Source organism: Mustela nigripes, chromosome 1, assembly GCF_022355385.1.
Source record: "Mustela nigripes isolate SB6536 chromosome 1, MUSNIG.SB6536, whole genome shotgun sequence".
In the NCBI taxonomy this organism is placed as follows: domain Eukaryota; kingdom Metazoa; phylum Chordata; class Mammalia; order Carnivora; family Mustelidae; genus Mustela; species Mustela nigripes.
The window spans coordinates 252,559,600-252,573,348 of NC_081557.1; the positions used below are offsets into that span (position 1 = coordinate 252,559,600).

Below are 13,749 nucleotides of genomic sequence, written 5' to 3' on the forward strand. Positions count from 1 at the left end.
TTCTATGGAGCTTTGTAGGCATATTTTTACTTTGGCATTTGTTTTTGTGATAATTTGTTGTATCTATCACTTAACTAATCTAGTAACTCCATGAAGACAAAGATATTTTTTGTTTGTCTTTTCTTTTTTATCTCCTAGAATAGCTTCTGGCATGCAGTAGAGAACATTTAATATTTTTAATTAATTCACTAGTTGATTGATTAATTAATGAAACAAATGTGAGAGAATTATTTCCCATATTTCAGTTTGAAGCTTTGAAGTATTTTTTGATAGAAACATTTCTCAAGTGCTCAGAATTTATAATTTCTTATTGTTTTAATTTTTTAAAAATTTTTAATCTCTTTTATTTTATTTCTGTATTTTAAATAAGCTCCACACCCAACGTGGAGCTTGAATTCATGACCAGGAGATCAAGAATCACATGTTCTCCTCACTGAGATGGCGCCCAGCCGGGAGCTCCTCTAATTTTTATTAGTTTTGTTCTGTATGTGTGAGGGACTGTGTCTCTGTGTGTAGTTGCTAACCTAAAACAACAATATAGACAATATTTCTGAAGAATAAGCATGTCCCAAGATTTATAAAACAAATTGTCTAGTATTTGAAGATTAAATACTCCTATTATTCAGGGAGATCAAATATATTTGGAACATAATCCATTTTTGAGCTTGGTTTTGCCTGTACCTTTACTAGTAGTGATAGTTCTTAAAATTATCTCATCCTTGGAAAAGCTGAAGATAGGTTGTTTTCCTCCTCACAGGATTCTTAATACTTTTTTGATCCCTAACTCAATAAAATGGCAGAACTATGAGCCAGAAAAAAGAATCTCCTTCCCCTAAATGGAAAAATATTACACCGCTTTCCTCAGTTATCTGACACTTAGGAAACTGTGAGAATATAAATAATGATATAAGAATTTTTGGTTCTTGATAAAACTACCTACTGTGAAGAAATGAATAAGGGTGAATTGTCTTCCTTTATTTCCTTCAAAAGAAAGAAAAGTCAAAATCATATGTAACCTGTAAAATTACACTGGTCTCACAGAATATATGGAAGATGTTAAGTTTAGTCGCATTTTAATAATACTCTGTTCTTTTCTTACCAAACTTTTTCTTTCTTGCAAGTTTTTGAATTCTTAAAGTAAATCTTTTGTTAATAAAACTGACAATTTAATACATATTTAAATACCCCATTCCCATAAAAGTTACAATGAAAATAATTTGTTTCACTTTGGAAACTAAAATTATTAAACTCTAACCATCTAGAGTACACATCTATATATCTTCAACATGTTTAAATTGGTAGAGTACATTACATTTATTGCTTTTTCATAGTTACAATTATTTTTGGTATAAGCATTTAGGAATACACTTAATGAGAACCAATTATTATCACTAATTTAGTTTCAGACGTTCTCCTGCTACTGTACTGCAGGCTTGTAGCAGTTACACAGTTGCCAGATGCCAGAAACAAAGGCTTCATATAACTATGACAGAAAGAGAAAGAATGATTTGTGTGAAAATTTACTGCCTGGTGAGTTCATTTCCCTTTTTCCCTTTTCCCCATCCAGAGCCGAATTCGTAGAATGTGGAATGACACGGTCCGAAAGCAGTCAGAGTCTTCCTTCATTACTGGAGATATAAACAGTTCAGCGTCACTCAACAGAGGTAATTAGAAACAATTTTTCATATTTATTACTTTGGTGATGACTTTAAGAAGTTCGTAAATGCATTGCTTTTTTTGCAACTTCTGGACCTTGTTCCATGTGATAGGAATATCGTAAGGTTATAAAACTTGCTTGACTGTAGCAGTGTGTTCCATTATTCATAAGCCTTTTTATTTTTTTCCAATTCTGACTTTTAGGGAAATCTTTTCTGAAAAAAGTTAGAAAATGAGAACTTTTTCTAGTCATCTGCCACTGTAATAAACTGGAGAGCTGTCAGGCCTCATTGGAAGCAGTGAAAATGGGCAATTACGTGGCTATATAGTCTGCTAAGCATCATAGAGTTGCACATTGTCCCAGGCATAGAGCAATTTCGTAGTCTTTGTGAAAGTAAAAATATACTGTCTAATACGTACTTGAGGCACCCTGTATATTTGGGGTAAAAATCACATCTAATCTCAGTATCTACAAAACTTATCCAGCATATTTAAAGATCTAGAAGGAAAAAGGATATATATATATACATATATATTATGATTTTTGTGTGTTTATGTGCTTCTGGTTATCATGTTCCCAGGGCATCATTTCGATTTTTAAAATGAAGTTCCTTTAATCTACTGTTTTGTTTGTGGTTGATTTTTTTTTTTAAATTCTTCTGTTTCTCTTTCTCCTTCCTACCCTCCACTTCCCTCCCTCTTTTTTAGTGTATGTGTGTGGGGTGTTGAGCGGGGAGTGGGGAAATTAGAATTAGGCTGATTACAGTAAAAATGGGTAGATGCTATATTTGTATAGAGTTAGGGTACCCTACAGATGTTGCTGAGGAATACTTACAATATAGTTTTATCTGTAAAGATGATGTTTGCATGAGCTTATTCCAATCACACTGTCCTAAGAAAGGTATTTTTGATGCATATATTCAGTAGTTATTTTTATAATCTACATTGAGTTTTTTCCTATCCCCAAACTAAGATTATTAGTTCCACTTAAACCTGTTTCTGTCAACTTTTTATTACATTAAATACTACTTAAAACAAATAATTTAACAATCACAGCTTATGATTCAGGAAAATTCAGATGCTGGTGCTCTTAATTACTTTTACTCAAGTGATTTGCATCTTATTTACATAAAATAAATTGGGACAGATAGTGTCAAGCTGAATTTGATATAGGGACCCATGTTATATATAGTCTTAATTGATTTTCATATGTTATTTGGGACAGTGATATAATAACTATAACCTAGTGATAATATTAAACTTCCTATATCATTTTTGCCCAATATAGGAACAGTGAGTGCAAATATTCCTCCAAATATGAAAATACTTCAAAACACCCACATTTTATATTTTGTTTCAATATCAGTCTTTTATTTTCTATATTTTTATTTACATATTACCATTGAAATATTCTTCTCTTTTTCAAGTTTAGTTTGAATGGTTAGTCTGTGAAAATTTTTTAAATATGAATACTCTAACTTTGGACACACTTTCCTAGTCATTGAGAACGAATTACTTAAAAATGCCTCCAAAGTTCAGGAACTTATTTGCTTTCATAGTGACAGATTTTGTTTATTGTCTAATCCCACAAATGGAAAGTTTACAGTATGTTCCTAGATAGAGAACTGCCCTTATGAATAGGATCTATTATTAGGAGTATATCGTATCTAATAAACACAGCAACTATAGAACAATTGTTTCTTAAAGAAAAGATGAGATCATGTGATTTTAATGATGCACTGTTTATTAGCCTACTGTGAAGATGGTTAAAATATGTAAAATTATTATTCCTTAAAACATGTAAAATTATTATGTTGTCTAGCATTATGATGTAAATTTATGTGAAGATTGTAAGGTATGTGATTTTACTAAAAATTGTTTTAAATGGACACATTTTTGTGACCTTGATTTTGAGGTCAATCACATGTAACATTGCAGTGCCCTTTTTAGTTCCTTCTCAAGAATTTCATCAACTTGAAATATGTGATATGTGGATGACTTGTCAATTTGGAATATATTTAAAGAAAATAATAATATTTATATTGACTGATCATCTATTTAAATCTGGTTTTCAAGCCTTTAGTTTTGAAAGTATTTCTTAGTTACTCTTGAAGAAGGGTATAAAATTTCTTGACATCCAATAAGTTACTCTAATCTCGACTTTGGGGAGGGGGTTAAATTAAATTTGTGACTTGAAGTGTGTCCAGGCAGTGATCTTTTCCTTTCGGATAGGGATTCTTCCTTTCGCTCAGTGACTTTAATGGTGGTAGACATCACAGTGATCTTCTTGATTTCCCATATTAATTCCCTGTTCCCCCAAGTCAGAAACTCCTTATTTTATTCTCATCTCATTATTTGTTTTTATCTCAGATGCGTGGAGTACTTTAAAAATTTATATCTTCCTATTATATCTCTGAAGATAGTCTTTAACCTCCTTCTTTAATCTTGTCTTATTTCCCAGGATCCTATCTTCCGTGCATTCAGGCGTGTGTATCATATTTAGGTAGGTGAAATCCAAGATTCACCTTTCCGGATAAACACTTCAGTCACCTTGGCAACATAATTATTCACCTCTGTTTAGTCGAAAGACTATAGTCCCTATTATTAAAATAAAAATTCTAGGCACTACATCTTTGCATCTTCATATATTCTAACTCCCCATTCATTCTCAGTTTCTCACAGCTAGCAATTTTTTTGTTTATTTAAACCCCATTTTCCTTTCTCTCTAAGATCTATTAAATCTCTTATTTTTGTCTTTAGTTTTGGCCTTCAAAAACTGTAAGAAGTTGTCTAAAAATTAGTCTTAAGTCTACTTTAGGTTTTCTTTCCTATTCATACCACTCCTTAGTTCATCAAAAGAATAATTATTTTACAATTTTGTATGTCTTAACATCTATTCTTCCAAACAAAAATTCACCTTTCTCATCTTTGGGATCCATTAAGAAGAAAGCATCTACCATACAGTACAGAACTCCTTCTCAATGGTTTTTATTTTTTCAAACCATCTTTAATATTCTATCCTTGAACCAACTTGTTACAACCTATGTATCAGATTACCTATCTAGATTTCCCGGTGTGGTAAACTTGATTACTGTTGGGATTTTATTCCTTGGAATCACGCAAAATCTTGGAGGATTTATGGATAATTATTAATTTGTGTAATCATTCTTATATATTCTCTTTGGGATTTTGTTATTTGGTCACCTCATCTCTTTAAAACGTTCCATTACACATTCCATTCCATTTGTCCTTTGAATATCTATATTCGTGAAGATGTTTTCCAAATGTTCGCTATACATTGTAAGATAATTTTTCCCCTTCTGACTTATTTTCTATAACGCTGCTCACTCAAGTAAATTAAGAATTCTTTGAGGCCAGTACCCGAGGACTATGATCACCTTAACTTCCCTGGTGCCACTTTCATAACCAGAGGGAGATTTTCAAGAGCATTAATGTGATAGTCAATTATAGGAAGTTATAAGGAGGATTAACTCTTATCCAAGTTTTTATCTTAAGTTTATCTTTTGCAAATCCCACAGGAGGGTTTATTCATTGGCTCATTTAAATATTTACTATTTGCACATAACTTGAAGTCCGTCCTCAATTCCCCCAAGCTTCTCCCAGATTTTTAGAAAATTTACCCAAATTTCTAGTAGCTCTAACTTCCCAGGAGTGGTAGGAACAATTTGCAGCTAACATAGTCTTTTACCACTCTTACCTCCAGCTCACAACCTCTGCTGACCAAACCTCATCCTGAACAATTTAGATTAACAATGGCTCTAAAACTTGCCTTTGATCCCAAAGTGAAGCATTTGCTGAGAAATTTCTCTGGGAGTTCAGTTAATGGTTAAACATTTCTGTTCCTTTTATAGATCTATATAGAAATCGAGATGTTTTCTGAAATTGGATTTTATTAGGCTTTATCTCATCGTGACTAATGTAAATGCATTGCTCATTTTCTTTTTATTTAATTAGCTGAATTGACACCAGAAATTTCAGTTCAAAATCAAGTTTTGCTAGGTAGCTGCTGCCAATACGATGTCTGAATTATGAAAATTGTTCCACCCAAGCCCCTCCCCAACTGTAGCATTATTACAAAAATGTGACCCATCGTAGCAGCAGAATTAGCAAAAAGGCATTTCTTCTTCTAAAACAATAGCTTGGCTAGCATAATGAATTTTTATCTATCTCCCATTCTCCATCTCATCAACCTCCCATAGAAGTTAACGTGATTTAGATTTGTATACAAGGGGAACTGACCAGTAAAGCTATATATATTTAAGCCAAATCTAAGTGTTGTGTGCATGAAGACTGTCTTTTCTGTAGATGTACAGTCATATTCATTAAAGTGGATGGTTTCTCCTTTCAAGGTTCACATTCGTATTAGTCTGCACATGCATTCTCCGTAAATTTATGTAATCAGTACAGTTATGATGGCTTTTGGCAATCTTTTCATAATTTTAAGGGTAAATCTTGGCTCTCTCTGGCACAATAATGTACCGAAAGATGGCCTCCCCCATTAGGAACATTGTTGATAAAAAGGGGAAAGGCATCACCAAATAAACTTTGCAAATTGGTGATTTACTCATAGTAGTTTTGAGAATGGAATTTTAACTCTGTGACTTTTGGTAAGTTTTCTATATGCTCAGTATCTATGCAAGGGGGATACAGAGAGCACTTCACGGGGACCTTGAGAGGACTGAGTTTATATATGTTAATTCTTTACTACAGTGCCTGCAAATGATTCGTCCTCTTATCATTATTTTGTTCAAAAGTTCACTTACATCTTCTAACAAATGAAAACTGATCCTTGCCAGTGCTCTCAGATAATTAGATATTAAAATTCATCATTTACTACTGAAGGTTTTCTTTCCTTTTTATTTTCTAGTAATAGGTGGGAGGAATAAAGTAGTTACCTGAATGCCAAGTAAAAGAAAAAATAATTTACCTAAAATGCTGCTACCCTTGAGCTAACAAAAAGAGATAAACTAATAAAACTGAATTGTCTCTTCTAAATTAGAAATTAAATGCACATTATATCTGTCTAGTTGTACATTGCACCTTTGATTTGTAACCGTCTTTTAGCATTTAAGAAATAAAGGTAAAATATTTCTTCTCCTTACCTTAGATAATGATATAAGCAAACACTGCCTTCTCTTCCCCCCCAAGCCCTATCCTGCCCTTCAGAAGCTCAGAGAACACTAGTGCGATTCAGACAGCCCGGATAAATAACCAGTTACGTAGCAGAGCAAGGATGTGACTCATGCCCATTTTAAACTCATGTCTTCTCAGAGCCCGTACTATCTTTCCCAGAACGCTGGTCACCAAGGCAGAAGAAACTTCACAATAAATCACCTGTCATCTCATTAATATTCAGGCTACTCAACATATTTTGCTTTTGTGTTTTTAAAGAAAAATGCAAATGAAAAATTGTAAGTGATGTTTTGCTGCAATTAATCACGTCTATAAATTAAAGCTTAAAAGGGTGAAACCTTCATACTCATTTGGTGTACTTTATTAGTCTCATTAAATATAATATGGCTTTATATGCATAAAATATGTCATATTTCTGAAAAGTCTTGCTGTTCTGAAGGGTTATAAAGTTGTTTATAAATATTAACCAAATCCTACTATAATCTGACATCTATTTGTGAAATTTGCATGTACAATGAAATAAGGATATCTTCTGTGTTAGGAAAATCAGTTTAATAACACAAAAACAAAATAGGTACAGATTTTAAAAGCGAAATGCTATGCCAAATAGATAATTAAACAATGCTATTAATATCTTGATTCCTAACTCAAGGAGACCAAATAATTTTCAGAATGAATTCTCTATTACAAAATGAAATATATTAAATATTGATTTCTAGGCAATCAGGGGCAAATGTTCTTGCTATAAATTGCTGGCAGGAATTGAAAAATAAAGATTCCAAAATGCTTGCCCAGTGAGTCCTTCTTATGCTTTGCTTTTAACTTTGTCTCTTTGATATGACTCCTTTAAATCATCCAACCTCTCACTGCCAACTACACAATAGTAAAAATGGTTTGTACTTTACTGTTATTACTATTACTATTATTATAGCTTTTATAGATACCTTCACAAAGAGAATTCTCTATGTAGATTCCTTATTATTATAGTTTATTATCTTACTGCCTTATATATAGTTAGCAGTATCTCATCTCCTTATTATTAATCAAACTAGCTGCAGTGAGTTACCTTACTAATTTCTAAATATAGTGCTATAAAAAATTCCCACTTATTTTTGAAATATTGCTGTTGTTTCATATAAGTTGCTGAGGATGTAATTTTTTTTTAAAAAAATCTATTTTTAAAAACTAAATATACATAGTCAACTTCTCTTCAGAAATCCCTGGTATTCTTTTCTCTACTAGAACACAATGTGGCTCTTTATAGTTTTTGAATGCTTTGGGATTTCTCCTTTAGTGGGTATATTTTATCTATTGTACACTATTCATTATTCATCCATTATCTTATATCCATGAAGAAGCTGGGTTTTTTGGTTACTTGTCCAAGTGGAGTGGCTAATAAAGGATGAACTCTAGATTCCAAACAAGATCTTTCTGACTGCGCAGCCCTACTCAGGAAAACAAAAATGTTCACTCTTTTCTTATAAGGACAGTTTTTCATGAACCTGGCTAAGATTAGAATAAAGGTATTTTTCCTCCCTTCCCAGGGAAAGATGATATACTTAACACCACAAGCATTAACATCTTTATTTCTTAATTTCCTTCACATACTATTCATTTCCTTCTACTTTATTTGGTGCTTTTTTCTTTAGTGTGGATTCATCCTATTCATTTAGGGAAATAAAAGCTTTAAAACACTGTGAACATAGAGAAAGATGGATTGGTAATATTTTTCAGAACGATTTGATACGGAATATGCTGATTTGCTATACATTATTGCCTGATTTTAGGACTTAGGTTGCAAGGTATTTATAATCATTCTTCTTTTCTTTGCTGGAAGTTCTTAAGGTATTTTATTGTTAGAATCTTTTATCTTTAATTTCTTATGTTTCAGTGAAAGGATGAACATTTGGTCAGAGCAAAGATTGTGTTTAAAAATCAGGTAAATAGCTTCTGCCTATAATAATTCAGCATAGCACCAAGCAAAGGTAAAACTTTGCCCATGTAGTTGTACTTTTGAATTTGATATTGTCCTGTCAGAACAACATAAAAGTGCCTAAAACAAGTAGAAAATATGTTTGCATTAACTTCAAATAGACACTGATAATGCTATAAATTAAATTTACGATTTTTAGGTGCTAATTCCAGTTTTGACAAAAAGTATGAAATGTCTTATAATTAAAATTTAAAAACAAGCCTGACTGTACCTCTCATCTAGAGAAGTGTTCCTACCGTACTGTAAACATAAAGCTTGTGATGATATAAATGTAGAACACAGCATCCAAAGTTAACTAACAAAGTCATTACTTGTTCAAAGTATTTTTTTTCTAAGAAATGAATTATATTAATTTGTATCTGTTACTTTAAAAATCAATAGGAATTAATTCAATTACATGAAAAATTAAATCATGGAAGAAGGATATATGGTTAGGCAAAAGAGACTTCATTAGAAAAAAGATACTTGAGTTGTGATTACCAATAATTGTGCAGTATCCAATTAAAATAGCTCCTAGTTTATTGAATTACATTGCATACTGAAGCACGCACTTTATATAGCTCAACCTTATATTACTGCATGCCATTTAAAAGTGTTTAATGTGATAGGTTCTCCTATGATTTTCATAATAGACTTTCTTCATCATTTATCATTATAAGGAATGTGGGTGCTTCAAAAACTAAGACAAGTAACTCATCACGTTCATAGAACATAATTTACAACCCTAGAGAAACCACTGGAGAATTAAGAAAGATTGGAGAGGATACACAGATTGAAGGAAGATAGTTAATCTTGTTGTAGAAAAGTAGAAACAATGTAAGTTTCCTGAGAGAGACTCAAGCTAAACAGAACAGAACTGATCATGATTATATGATAAAACAGGCCTTCTCTGAATGTTATCAAGAATCTCTTTATTCATAGACACTTTGTTTTACTTTATTTTTCTCAGACATATCTTTCTAAATATCAGTTCCAAACTTAATATTCAAGTTTTAGCCAGGATAGGCCTGCATGTAAGCTATGTAATTTGCTCAATATAGGAAAGTATGCCAATGTAAGGCAGAGCGTTATACAAAAAGTCGTGTTTCCTTCACGATGGTAAAGCATTTCATATTGTTAAGTAATTCCATTATGCTTTCCTTCCCTTCCTTTTTTCTGAGGTGTGTTTTATTAAATGAAAATGCACACGGAATGTGTGATTTACAAATACATGTAGCTGTGGAACTGACTACATACCATTAACATATCAAGAGATAATCCAATGTAGAGAAAATTAATTAAGTACTTATAGTGTGAATGGCAAAGACAAATATTCTTTTGTGAAATGCCTTTAATTTACTAAAAAGAACTGTAATTTACTGCTGTTTTGCCTGTGGTTAAGCAAACGGCTCGTTATCTTTAGGCCTAGTATTTTTTGAAATGTATTCAAAAATGTCCAGATGCATTCAACAAGTCCCAAGTTAATAGCACACAGAAATGCATGCCTTTGGCCACAAAAGATGAGTTTTAGAGATGAATGTCTGAATGGTATATGTTCATCATGTCAACTGCTGATTAACCACTTACACCATTGTGCAGTGAAGATTCACCAAGGATTCTGAGTTTTAATTTTACCACTGTTGGCTTGAGCAGTCAGAAAACCAAAGATCTCTAAGCAGTTTTGTTTTCAGTTAATTATGAAAAATTATTAGATATAATTATACTATATAATGTAATATATGATATAATATAAAATACATAAAATATATAATACAAAAAGTAAAACTTTAGAGCTTTTATATATATATATATATATATATATATATAAACTTTAGACTTTAGGTTAAAGGAGGAGTTCTTAAAAACAAAACACAGATTATAAATTATAAGAAAAAGGTAAATTTCTTGCCTCAAAATATAAACAGTGCTCATAACAGTAAGATATTGGGGAGAGGTGTAAACAACACAGCACAGACAAAATGTTGTGTCATGTTGTATGAAGAATGTCTACAAATCAATGTATATCGGCAAAAGATAAGAACAGGCAATTCACAAAATAGGAAACCCTTATGGGTAATAGACATGAAAAATTACCGCATCTTTTTGATAACCAGGGAAATACAAAGTTTAACAGTAATATGAGATATCATTGTATACTCTGATCAGATTGGCAAAAATGTGAAGCTTACCATACTAAGTCCTGGTAAGAATTTGAGAGATCTATACTGCTCCTGGAAGTGGGAATTGGTGCAAATACATTTGACAGAATTGGGGCAATATATTCTGAATTGAAATGTAGAATGTATGGCCTAGTAATTTGACTTCTAAGTATTTACTGAAGAAAAACTCGTGTGTCTGAACAAGAAGACAGATATTAAGCCAATTAGTGCAAAATATAGGGGGAGAGAGATAATTTATAGGGTTCCCATATCTAAAACTCTGAGCTTATCTGTTGAAACAGAGACAACACCTCTGCATTCAAAACATTTAATTTCATTTTGAACTAACAATAACCCAATCTGTACTTTGAAGAAAACATGTCGTTGAAGTCCATATTAATAGATTCCCAGTGAATGAATTTGCTATTAAAAAAGCTGAAGAATCTCTGAACCATTTGAAAGAAATTTAATAGGGCAGGTTGATTAAAATTTAATAGCAAACTTGTTGGCTATTAAAAGTGCACAGTGTGATAAATCAAGATGTCAGCTCTTCAATTTATGACTTTAGAAAAAAAGTGCTGAAAGGGTTCTTGGCTTTCCATGAAGTATTTCTTCTTTGACACTTCATAACTTCATTAATTATTTGAATAAAAATAGTACAAATTATAAAATTATATTTTCTGTGATTTTCATATTGTTTTTAAGGATAGCATGTAGATTCTTTTAGTTTAGTTCATTATTATGAACAACTTAGTGTTGATTCAAATGGCTGTTGCTATTTTATAAAGTAGCCCTTTAAAATCGAACATGATCATTTTTGCACTCTTTCTGTAGATTGTGTGTGATGTGATAAGATTGTATTGTTATGCAAACAAAGAAAAAATAGGAAAAAATGCTTACAATAGATAATACCTATTGAATCAGTTCTCCAGAGTTCTGGAAGTCTCTTTGTTGATTAATTGTCATATTCATGTATTCACTAATATTACATAAACAAACAAAAATGAAAGTTAAATAATTGAGCATTACAGAAAAGCAGATGAGAGAGAAGTAACGCACTCCTATCAGGATCCTGATAAAATTTCACTGAAACATATTTTTGGGAGAGGATGCTAAAAAACGTTTGAAAATCGCTGATTGAAATGTGTTTGAATAAAACTACCAGAGTCAGGTGTGACCTTGAATAAATTATCAATGTCTCTGGCCTTATAAATGTTTCTTTATGTAGTAAATGATGGTAGTAGATTAAATAATACTAAAATCTTACTCCCTTCTAAATTCTAAGTTATAACCTTTCTCTATTACATTATACAGCAGCTCATCAGATGATTCTTATAGTCAGAAGACATATTTGGGGGTACTTCTGATTCACTTTTTCCAGTTTTCTTGTTTACAATATAGTTCACGTGCTAAAGAAAAAGACTTATATTTTTCTTTTTCTTTTTTTTTCTCTATACCAGTGTTCTTAGCTCTTTGTAAAGGAAATCAGAGTCACGGGACTCTTTCACAAGAAAGAAATGCAGTCATGTGTGCACGTATAACTAACCACACAAACCTACAGTTTTACATTCAATTTTAAGAGTCTCACAGCTCAATATATACCATCTTTTGGTAAAAGAGCCCTTGCTTAATACCAAAGTTAGTATTATAATTCCATGAAAAATGCCAACTATTCTTTACTTGTATGAAAAGTCTCCATTATGGGCCAAAGTCAAGTTCTGAAGACTGAAGCAGAGAGGTATCATCCAGTAGTAACTCTGCTTTCTACAGAGCTCTGATTTATACACATTAGTCAGTAGATGTCTTGGAAACGACTTCATAAAAGCAAAAGATGTCATATCAAGGGAGAGAGAACCATGAGGGAACAGAATGGAGGACAAGGTATATTAAAGAAGAAAGACCTATCCAGATAAAACTGTTCTATTGGAATGAAATGAACATTTACCATCCTAGATATTCATAAATAACAAGAATTTAAAAATTAGTAATGTTGGTATGCAACTTTCAAGAATGGTGTATTCAGCTGGTTCATTAGAACGCCAAGGTCTAGAACTAGACAACTTGGCTTTCCCCCATAAGAACAAATAAGAATGAAAGCACATTTAAAAAAAAAGTCTGAGGGGCAGAACAAAGTGACAACTCGAGTTATTTTAAGAGCTTCTCAGTGTACTTTTGTTAGCCTGCTGTCAAGAAGAGACGTTGTTTGAATTAGGTTTCTGAATGATATAATATGGATTCAAGTGGGATTCAACTGTCCTCTCTTTTTCAGATCTACTTTTTTACTTCACAGTTTCAGAGCCCGCCGCTCTTCGTTCAATTTCCAGGCCTCAATTACACGTATCACACTGAACCAACCTAGACAATCCTGTCGTTCAAGGCCTCCCCGTGTCAAAACACCTATTTTATTTTCATAAGGAAAGAAATACAACAGTTTTGTGGTAAAACTATGCCTTTGAAAAGAGTGTATTCGTTATTATTCCATTCAAATTGCACTCATTCAAAACCTTTTCCATCTTCAGATAGAAACTAAGTAAAAAAGAAAAAGACGCTTCTTAAAAGATCTGTGATTTTACATTTAGTGTTTTTTAGTGGCTTTAGGATCTGACTTTCAAATAATCGTCAGAAAAACTTCCCAGAGTTTTTCAGGATGGAGTATGAAAGCCTTTATGCTTTGTGTCCTATTTTCGCCAGAAAAGATCTCGTGTTAGGCTCTCTGTGGACAGCTTTATTGATGATTCGCATATATTGGAATTCAATTTAATTCTTTTTCCATAAAAGAAAAAGAGCTAACCCTTGTTTGTGATGGTA

The 13,749-nt window shown here is 32.1% G+C and overlaps 1 protein-coding gene across 13 annotated transcripts in view; it reads left to right on the plus strand.

The window, feature by feature from the left end:
• ADGRL3 (adhesion G protein-coupled receptor L3) overlaps positions 1-13,749 on the plus strand; it is an 801,456-nt gene that overhangs the window by 768,403 nt on the left and 19,304 nt on the right. For all 13 annotated transcript variants that reach the window (XM_059384586.1, XM_059384618.1, XM_059384626.1 and 10 more), the window contains one exon: positions 1,568-1,664. In XM_059384586.1, the coding sequence (XP_059240569.1) occupies positions 1,568-1,664 (97 nt within the window). The remainder of the gene's footprint in view (positions 1-1,567; positions 1,665-13,749) is intronic.